Raw genomic sequence first — 10196 nt, 5'->3', positions numbered from 1 at the left:
CTGGATGAGCTTTGAGGTCCCTTCCAACCCCTCACATTCTGTGATGGATTCTGTGATCGCGCTGCTCCGGGAGCTTTGGGGGGATCCTCCGAGCCGCAGCTCATCTGCCCCGGCGGGTCCCGCCCCCGACTCACCGGGAGGGAGCACGGGGGACCGCGACCGAACGGGGCCGAGCGGAACAGAACGTGACGGAACGGGACAGAACGTGACGGCCCGTGAGGGGACGCGAGGTGCCGTGAGGGACCCGACGCACAGCTCCGCCCCCCCCGCCCCGCGGCGGCGGCCAATGGGAACGGGGCGGCCGCTGACGTCACGCGGCCGGTCCCGCAGCCGCAGGGGCGGCGGAGGGCGCGGGGCGGTCAGTGCGCGTCCCGCCGCGGCCGCAGCTCAGTGTCCAGAGTGTCGCTCCGCCATGTCGCGACACAGCTCGCAGGACGAGAACCTGCAGGGTAAGGGCGGTGGCGGTGTCCGGGCTCCCTCCCTGCGTTCCCGCCGGCCTGCGCGGCGCTGAGGCCGTCGGTCGGTCGGTCGGGCCGCCCCCTGGGCCTGTCCAGGCAGCGTCTGTCAGCGGCCCCGGGAGCGTGGGCCGGGCCGGGGTGTCCGGGGTGACGGGTTGCGCTCCGTTAGCCCCTGACCGCGCACCCCGGCGGGGATTGCTCGTTAAACCGAGTGCGGAGCTGCCTGGGACCGCGGAGGTGAGCGTGGGGAGAACGGATCGGTTCGGCAGCCGCGGTGCCGCTGCCGAGGTCTGTGTGCTCCGGGATGGAAATGCCCTGGGGGCAGACCAGGCTCAGCCGCACGGATCGGGTGTTCAGCAAGGGCTGGAAGGGAACTCACCCCGAGAGATCTGCGTGCGGCGACACAAACTGTGATTTACACGGTGGTGTTAGCATTGAGGGAGGCGTTCTCATCTTCCTGGGGCATTTTGCTTCTTTGTTTCCAGTTTTGAAAGCCATCTGTTAAGAAATTCAGATTTCCAGAGGTCACTGAGTGCTTTTTTTAATGCTGATCTGTACTCCCACAGTGTGTATCCTGGGCTGGAACATCATGTAAGATCATTCTCCCCAAAAATCCATCCCTACAACTCAGTCTGTTCTGTTTGCGTTGCCACGCTAGACGTGCTCTTATCTCTTTATATTTCCAACTTCATAAAAATATAGGCTTTTTTACCTTTAAAGATGATACAAGAGCATATTCCTGGTGCACTGGCACAACCTGACCCTCAAGAGTGCCTAAAAGCAAAGTGTACTGTGATCCTTCTGTTACAGTTTTCATCCTCTTCATGTTTTATCGTGCATTTTTCTTTCTTTTTTTCTTTTTTAATCAGAAGTGAGGCTGAATTTCTGTATTCACCAAACAGCAACAGCATTTGAGTTTTCAGGGTCTGTAAAGCCCATTTATGCTGGATCCAGTAGGATTGCGGTCGGCAGCGCTGGTTTGCTGTATGAAGTGGTTCTGTTTGCCTGTAGTGCTGATGATTGTTGCGATGTGATGGTACCTCCGGTGCTGTGTGTCATTCCAGGAGAAAACAGCTCCTGTAGTGCAGCACATGGGGTTCTTGTGCTTTGGGAGCAGGGGGGATGTGCGAGGAGCAGGAGCCACAGCTCCAGTTGGACACTGTCTCCTTTAAACTTCAGTGGTCGTGATGGTTCTTTGGTAACAACTTGGGCTTTCATCAGTTTGCTGGGGGAAAAGTAGGAAAAAGTTGGTGTGGGTATAAACACATACCCAGCCACATACCATACACGGTCACGTGGAGGGGAAAACAAAACAAAACAGTTGTGAAATAAAAGAGGCTATCTGGAAAAATGCTGCTTCAAGACTCAGTAACCCAGTATGTTTCCATTAAAAAGATACTGTGGTTATCTGGCTTTTCAGAAGAGAAGAAATAACTTTATTAAAGTAGATTAAGCAGTTTGGCTTGTAGCTGTTTCCATTTCATTTGTGAACCTTCCCAACCAGAGTATCGCTCTTCATTTGATGTTTCTGTTTCACGCTACATCTCTGCATTGGCGTCTCCCCCCGCACGCCGGTAAAACCTCTCCTTTCTCCCTCGTGCTGTTCTAACGTGGTTTGCTCCCCACGCTCTGCCCCTGTCTGTGCGTCTGCCCCTGTCTGTGCATCTGCCCCAGGCTCCTTCTGCTCTGCACACCAGAATCCCGGGAGTTTCCCCTGCTGGCTTGCTCCTGCAATAACTGTTGTTTTTCTTGCAAACTGCTGTTTACACACATAAGCATGTTACATAGGTAAATTCCGCTGACGTGTATAATTCAGATATTATCTGTCCCTTGAGCTGGTTTGTAAACGAGACAGCAGATACGTTGTGCATGGGTTGCTTGTAGCCCAGAGAGAGTTGTTGTTGAGCACGCTCCTAAAAAAACAAAGCAACATGTGACCCCGTGTTAAATATACTGCGAGTAGCAAACACGTGATCTGGTCGTTGCCACATATCCTCTGTTGCCTAACGGTGACACCTAAAAACGCTTACTGAAAAAAGGCTGAACAAAACGCAGTTATGGGATTCTCGAGCCTAAAATACTTTCGATAAATGGATAAATAAACTTTGGCAGAGAAAGTCCTTGAGATTATTTTATTTGCCTGCCGCCTATGCTGAACAATAAAAACGAGGCTTATCCTGCAATAAAAGATCTTGAGCTGCAGGAAGAGACACGATGTACTGCCCAGCCTCTCCGCCGCTCGCACAGCACCCCGCGCTTTGGCACTGCACCGTGTTTGTGAGCGAGGCGTCAGCGCTCCTGCTTCTGCCTTTCCAACTGGCCCGTGGCGCTGGGGCGGATCAGCAGCCTTGCGGTTTAGATGCCTTTCACACGAACCCCTTGGTTTATTCTGGTTCTGTTTGCAATTCTGCCACCAGGTTCCTGGGTAGAGCTCCACTTCACCAGCAATGGCAATGGCAGCCCCGCCGCCCCGCCGGGCCAGGAGCAGGTGCCTGCCTCCATTTCCATTCACAACGGCGACATGGAGAAGATTCTCCTCGATGCTCAGCACGAGTCTGGAAGAAGCAGCTCAAGAGAAAGTTCTCATTGCGACAGGTAAGCAGAACGCTATTGCACAAAGCCATTTTCCTGCACAAGAGGAAAAGACAATAACAGAAGTGCTGACATACATGTATGTATATACATACACACATGCATGTACATATATGCAGAGAGAGGAAAATTTCATGCTTAAAAGGCTGGTATTTAAATACCAGAGTAACATTTGGGTAGAAGCCTGTCCTGAAACCAGAAAGAAGGTGCAGGGAGGGGACGCTCAAAGACTTCCCGCATCTCGTGGAGATGCCGTGGCGGGCTTTTGGTGCCATGGCGGGCTTTTGGTGCATCTGGGTGGAGTCCAGTGGCAGCAGCTCACTGTGCATGGGTGTGCTGCGTGTGTGCAGGCAGCAGCCTTGTCCTAGTGCATTAAATACTCCTGGGCCGTCATTAATTCATGTGTCTGATTGTAACGGGCTCTGAAGTCTGCAGCCTAAAGTTTAACAGTAGGATGCAGAACTTGCTAGTTTGAATTCAAACCAAACCCCACTTCCATTCCCCATTTTCTGCCCATTGTTATTTAATAAGTTGCACTGGCCAAATCATACATCTCCCCAGGCATATCTGTGCACTGCTGAAAACCAGCCCTGTGCAGCAGTCTGCTTGGCAGATTGTTAGGAAATCAAAGATTAATTGGATATGATGGCTGGATTGTGTCACCCGCTGACAGATTAATCTCTTAAGGTAGGGTCAGGGCACTCCAGCTCTTTGGGAGAACTCTTCATACAAGCTTTATTGGCTGGCTTTTAGTTCATACCGCAAACACCGTCACACAGAACGTAACGAGTTGTTTCTTCCTTGCTCTGCTCTTTATCAAGCCCTCCTCGTTCCCAGACGCCTCAGGACAGTCACCGAGCTCTGGAGTTAGAGAGTCACAGCAGCGGGGAGAAGAACAGCTTTCAGGTACACAGCTGCTAATATAGAGACTTCAATAACTTAGTAACTTTGAATAAGGTTTGCAGAATCAGGCTTTGGGTGTTTGCGTCTGACTTGCATGGAGTTTGTTTTTTAAACCAACCTGAGATATTTGAGAAGGATTGAAGTGCCCTGATTTCTTGTCTCTTCAAATGGGTGGGTTCTCAAGCGCCTCTTGCCCAGCACAAGCTGCAAGCGCCAACCTTCAGATCCCACAAGTAGCTTCTGGAGCAAAGCTGCTCCGGAGCACAACGCTGAATGAAACGGTATTTAAATGCACAACCTGTGCATTGTGAATGTAAAACGGGAATTGGCAGCAGCAAGAATGTCTGGAGTCACCTAAACACGACAGCGAGTACTGCACGTTTTCATAGCTTTGTGATTCCTGTTCATTTTCACAACCAGCACTGAGCATTTCCCCGTGCTGCTTTGAAACGCTCACTGGTATCCTGCTTTCGCTCTGTGCCTTTGTTTCCCTACGTGCAAAGAAAGTCAGTAAATACATTTGGGAAAAGAACAGGGAAAGGGATACCGTGCATTAACCATGTTTTGTCAATGTGTAGCTTACCGCATGATGACGGGCTAAAATCTCAAGTCTTCACTGTAATTAGATCCTAGCTTTAATATGAAAAAACACCTTTTGAGCAGTGAAGTATTAAAAGTATTTAAGTGCAGTGCTGTGTTATCTTGGGTAAGCCACTCTGCCTGCGCTGTTTATGTACAGAGATACTATTTTCTCCTTAAATTGGAGTATCTTTTGTGCCTGTGCCTAATGGTTACAGGGTTAGCAGCCAGCAATTAGAAACCAAGAGAATATTTTACTTAGAGCCTCTGTGTGAAAAGAAATAGCGATGTACAATAAACTGGCAAGAGTCAGCAGCACCAGGTTATGCTCCAGTGTGTGACATTTTTTAATTCTAGGAAGAACTCAGGCCCTTTGCATTTTCCCTTAAAAAAGCCTGGTTTTTTTCCATTAACTCCCATTTTCAGCGACAATTGTAGCTCTGGTGTAGCTGAGGGGGCGCTGGGCCTTATCTCAGGGTCTCCTTGGCTGTTAGTTCAGGGCTTGTCTTCTTCTGCCCAGTCTTTTTAAACCAAGTCTGTGTGTTGGCTGTTTGTACGGCATTTACAGGATTTTATGGGGGTTTAACTTCATGCAGTTTGTAGGTTTTACAGCTGTACCAACAACACGCAGGTGTAGTCGGTTCTCAAAACGACAAGAAAAGCACTTGTTCCCCTTGCCTCGTCCTTTAGCTGCAACTCCATCATGGCTACAGCCCCCACAGGAATCACCAGCTCCGGGTTGGCTAAATACATGGCCGGAAATCAATTCTATTGCCAAAGAACTCCTCAAAGTTTAAAGATCATTATTTAAGCTTTGAGAACAACTGATCAGGAGTTAGAAAACCATCAGAATTCAAGTTCCCTGGGCAGTTTCTTTTCCATTCCTACGTGTGTACGTGTGCATGTATAGCTGGTTTAATTCTGTGATCAGATGCTATTTTTATCGCAAGGCCCCGGCTCCATTGAACGCGTGTGTAAGAAGCGAGCAGCTGTATTGTGATTCAGCTTTTCTGCTGTAACTCATGGGATGGAAACGGAGCCCCGGGTTGTCCGGAGCTGATCTCCGCACAGATAGAGCTGGGCTGGCTTACCTGCTCCAGCGCCGGCCCAGCAGCTTTACCAGGCTGGGATTAGAGTATTCACAGTTTCCCTGGCTCGTATCCCGCGCTCAGGGATGGTCAGAGGCACGGCGGCCGGTTCCGGACACAGGCAGAAAGCTTCTTGTGCCAAACGCCGGGCAGATGCGTGATTGGAGATATTTTCAGGTCCTAGATGGAACAATCCAATGCGGGGCTCTGGTGTTTGATGCCCAGGGTGGTCTTAAGCAAATATGGGCTGTGGACGTGTGGTACAGACTTTTCCCTTCGCATCTGCTCTGAGGACAGACCTCCCTCGGCCCCATCCTTAGGGGGAGATACTTGAGAACCAGGGGTCTGGAGAGTCCCCAGTGGGAGGGGACGAGAGGGCCGAGCGCGGAGCTGTCCCGGTCCAGCCTGCCCTCTGACAACGGCTCTTTGTTTCAGTCTGAAGAAGATTTCCTGGAGAGGAGGAGGGAGGTGGAAAGGCTCCTGAAGAAGAACGCGGACTGGATATGGGACTGGTCCAGCCGGCCCGAGAACATCCCCCCGAAGTGAGTGCTGGCGCTAGGCAGTGGGTGCTGGCGCTGGGCAGTGGGTGGTGGGTGCTGGCGCTGGGAGCTCGGCCGCAGCTCCGCCGGTCTCGGCGCAGCACAGCTCGGTAACGGTAACGCCGTCACTGTGTTTGCTCCTCACACCAGGGAGTTCCTCTTCAAGCACCCGCGGCGCACGGCGACCCTGAGCATGAGGAACACCAGCGTCATGAAGAAGGGAGGGATATTCTCAGCCGAGTTCTTGAAGGTTTTTCTCCCATCTCTGCTTCTCTCTCATTTGCTTGCCATTGGACTAGGGTGAGTTCTAACTTAAAAAAAATAATGTGTATTTTTTTAGCTGTTTTCTCTGGGGCCTCATTCTGACTCCCAGTTCCCACACTGAGTGTATGCTGTTGATCCTCAGGGTCTACATCGGGAGACGCCTCACGACCACGGCTTCGAGCAGCACGTTTTAAAGGCCCCGGCGTTTGGAAGCAAAGCAAACGCTGAGCTGGGAGCACAGGAGGGCAGAGCAGAACGGTCCGAGCCCGCGCTGTGTGATCTGCAACTGCTGTGTTGCTGGTTCGGGAAGAGGGAAAGAGACAGCAGAGCTGAGGGATCAGATGCAGCCTCCGGCTCAGTTCACAGAGCGTGGTTTAGATGCTGTAACATCCGCTGTATTGCTTTGTAGTGAAGTATCTTTGAAAATTCAACCGCTTGGTGTTTCAGAACAAGCCTGGCTTTAATAGAGCAGTTGTGCTTCAGCTGGGTATTCACCTGCGCTGCTGTCCCGTTGTGCTTCATCCGGGTGAGTGTTCGTCGCTGCTGCTGTAATCACGACAATAAGGGATTAGCCTAAACAATGTGTGGCCTTATGTATCTATAGGGGAACCCGGAGCCTTCCCCTCGCTGGGGCAGCTCCCCGCTCGGTTCTGCGCGGCTCCTCGTGGCCGTGGCACCGTCAGCCGCGCGAAACAAGCGGAGCACAAACTTCCCTCGGTTTCACCAGTTCAGGGTGTGGTGCACAACAGCCTGCGTTCAAATTGGGACTTTAGTGCCTAATAAGTAGTTTCTTTTGCAAAGACACTTAATTAACTCCCCAATTATTAGACGTTCCTTCTGTTGTACCTACTTGCAGACTCCCGCTTCTCAAGTCTTCTCGTCTGTAAAGTAATAACATTTGCATCTTATATTTGCCTCCTCCTTGTATAGATTTAAAAAAGGGTTGCTCGCTTATTTGTTTTTACTAATGGAATGCTTTTTCATTCAGTGATTTTACCTTATTTAATGAGAAGAAAATGAACGTTTGCCAAAATATCATGTTTTATATATTTAAATAAAAAGGTTCCTTGTGGATTCAGAGTTCTCTCATTCCTTTTTCTCTCATAATTGTTGAAAGCGGCTGACAATGCTCTTTGTCTTTAAACGAGAGCTTCACCCTGCTCACTTGCATAACTGACCTAAGTTTCTGTAGAAACAGCTTCGTTGCTTGTTCTTGGAGCGGCCGGCGGCTCGGCCGGCAGCAGAAGCCACTCGGTGAACACAAATCACTGAATCCGCAGATGCACATTTGGCTTTGTACTGTCACCATCATTTACAAAATAAATTTGCTACTTTATCCTTGTTTCGCAGTGCTGACTCTTCCTTCTCTGCTTGCAGCAGAACCCCCAGTCCCACAGGTACAGGTGCCCGTGTGCTCCGAGCCGCGGGAGCTCTGGGCTGCAGCGCTTGGGCTCCTTGTGCCCACTGGATCACACGCCGTGTGAGCAGGACCAGGGGCTTTTACTGTATGTGCAATAGAAAACAGGTTTTTAGGAGTATTTTAATTCTGAATAATATTTCTCACACGTGACATAGGACACAGGCAGAGCTGAACCTCAGTGTCCCACCCCAGCAGTATTAAAAACATGGGTGTTGGGGTGACGGTCAGATCAGCAGCTTCCACCTCCTCTGGCAAAGCAAAGGTTTTTAAATACATTGCATCCAACTGTAGATGGAAGATTCCCCATCCGTGCTGCTGGGGTGGGTTCCTGTCTGACCGCGGGCAGGGGGACCCCAGAGCTCCCGCGTGGGTTATTGAACCTTTTCCTGCATGTAGCGTGGTTGTTGCATTCACAACAAAGATGAGCCAGGGGCCGGCGCCCCTTCCAGGCTCTGCTCCTTGGGAACCGCTGTGTGCCAACACCAAACCCAGCCCCAGGCTCCGCTCACTCACCCACGGCTCCGCTCACCGCAAACTCAGCCCTGGGCTCCACTCACTTACCCACAGCTCCGCTCACCCCAAACCCAGCCCTGGGCTCCACTCACTCACCCACGGCTCTGCTCACCCCAAACCCAGCCTGGGCTCCGCTCACTCACCCACGGCTCCGCTCACCCCAAACTCAGCCCCGGGCTCCGCTCACTCACCCACGGCTCCGCTCACCCCAAACCCAGCCCTGGGCTCCGCTCACTCACCCACAGCTCCGCTCACCCCAAACCCAGCCCTGGGCTCCGCTCACTCACCCACGGCTCCGCTCACCGCAAACTCAGCCCTGGGCTCCACTCACTTACCCACAGCTCCGCTCACCCCAAACCCAGCCCTGGGCTCCACTCACTCACCCACGGCTCTGCTCACCCCAAACCCAGCCTGGGCTCCGCTCACTCACCCACGGCTCCGCTCACCCCAAACTCAGCCCCGGGCTCCGCTCACTCACCCACGGCTCCGCTCACCCCAAACCCAGCCCTGGGCTCCGCTCACTCACCCACAGCTCCGCTCACCCCAAACCCAGCCCTGGGCTCCACTCACTCACCCACAGCTGCGCTCACCCCAAACCCAGCCCTGGGCTCCGCTCACTCACCCACAGCTCCGCTCACCCCAAACCCAGCCCTGGGCTCCGCTCACTCACCCACAGCTCCGCTCACCCCAAACCCAGCCTGGGCTCCGCTCACTCACCCACAGCTCCGCTCACCCCAAACCCAGCCCCCGGCTCCACTCACCCCAAATCCAGCCCCAGGCTCTACTCACCCACGGCTCTGCTCACCCCAAACCCAGCCCAGGCTCCGCTCACTCACCCACAGCTCCACTCACGCCAAACCCAGCCCCCGGCTCTTCACCCCAAACCCGGCCCTGGCTCCGCTCACCCACCCATGGCTCCTCACCTCAAACCCAGCCCCAGTCTCTGCTCACCCACCCATGGCTCCTCACCCCAAACCCGGCCCTGGGCTCCGCTCACCCCAGCAGGTTTGGTCTCCAGCCGCTCCTCATGTCCACGAGGCGGTCTGATCTCAGTCTGTGTTTGTGTGCAACAAAACAATTCAGTTTCGTCTTAAATCCCATTCCTGGCACACGCAAACCCACCCGAGGAAGAACTGGACCTTTGAGAGGCGGGTCCGTCTCCTCCCAATATTTTTCATCACGTAACCGGGGATCAGTTGTCACAGACACCTACACTGCTGATTGAAGAACAACCGCGCTGACAATTAAAAACACACGCACAGGACCTGAGAAGCGAGGGTTGTGCGGGAAACTCCTGCAGGTTTACAGAACAGCGTTGGATGGGCCACATCCAGCACAGCCCCGCTCAGCGGGGTGCTGGGGACTCGGCCCAGCCAGACCGCTGTCTCTGCAAAACAAGCTCCAAAAATCTTACCTCTAATTTCTAGCAAAACCTTTGCTGTGCTGGTGATCTCCTGAGTGAGCTCAGCGCCAGGCAGCGTCCGCAGCGCTGTGGGTCCGTGCCCACGTACCCTCAACCTGCCTTTGGACAAAATGAAGTGATAGAAGTGTCACGAATCATCAAAAACTATTTAATTGGAAGTGGTACAAGCAAATAATCTATATAATAGAAGATTTCATTATATGCTTTTCCTTTTTCCTTGTATCCCACTTACATTTGCTGAAAAAATAGCTGAAAACTAGACAGCACTAGAATATTCAGCGAGTGTGAGCAGACGGGCTCCGCGTTAGAGGTAAAGCGTTCACAACTGACCCTGGAGAACCGAGATACAAACACCTTCGGGTGCCCCTTTGGCCAATTATCTCAAACACAAGAAATCGTCAAAACACACAGAGCAAG

The 10196-nt window shown here is 52.4% G+C and overlaps 1 protein-coding gene across 1 annotated transcript; it reads left to right on the top strand.

Annotated features, from left to right (window-relative positions):
* Positions 1-271: 271 nt before the first annotated feature.
* On the top strand, positions 272-7764 carry BNIP3 (BCL2 interacting protein 3). The gene is made up of 6 exons (XM_065843831.2): positions 272-449; positions 2876-3053; positions 3872-3956; positions 6056-6162; positions 6310-6459; positions 6566-7764. Exons 1-6 carry the CDS (start codon positions 287-289, stop codon positions 6615-6617), a joined length of 735 nt encoding a protein of 244 aa, XP_065699903.1. The 5' UTR covers positions 272-286; the 3' UTR covers positions 6618-7764.
* The last annotated feature ends 2432 nt before the right edge of the window (positions 7765-10196 follow it).

Source organism: Patagioenas fasciata, chromosome 8 (assembly GCF_037038585.1).
Source record: "Patagioenas fasciata isolate bPatFas1 chromosome 8, bPatFas1.hap1, whole genome shotgun sequence".
NCBI classification, from domain to species: domain Eukaryota; kingdom Metazoa; phylum Chordata; class Aves; order Columbiformes; family Columbidae; genus Patagioenas; species Patagioenas fasciata.
Note: the sequence above shows the minus strand (reverse complement) of the source record. Positions and strands in the feature narration are given on the sequence as shown.

Excerpts from the sequence above, each read along its gene's own strand:
- BNIP3 (XM_065843831.2), top strand. The coding sequence starts at position 287 with ATGGGAACGGGGCGGCCGCTGACGTCACGCGGCCGGTCCCGCAGCCGC. Across the intron at positions 450-2,875 it reads GCAGGACGAGAACCTGCAGG|GTTCCTGGGTAGAGCTCCAC; the intron begins GTAAGGGCGGTG and ends TTCTGCCACCAG. Across the intron at positions 6,460-6,565 it reads TTGCTTGCCATTGGACTAGG|GGTCTACATCGGGAGACGCC; the intron begins GTGAGTTCTAAC and ends GTTGATCCTCAG.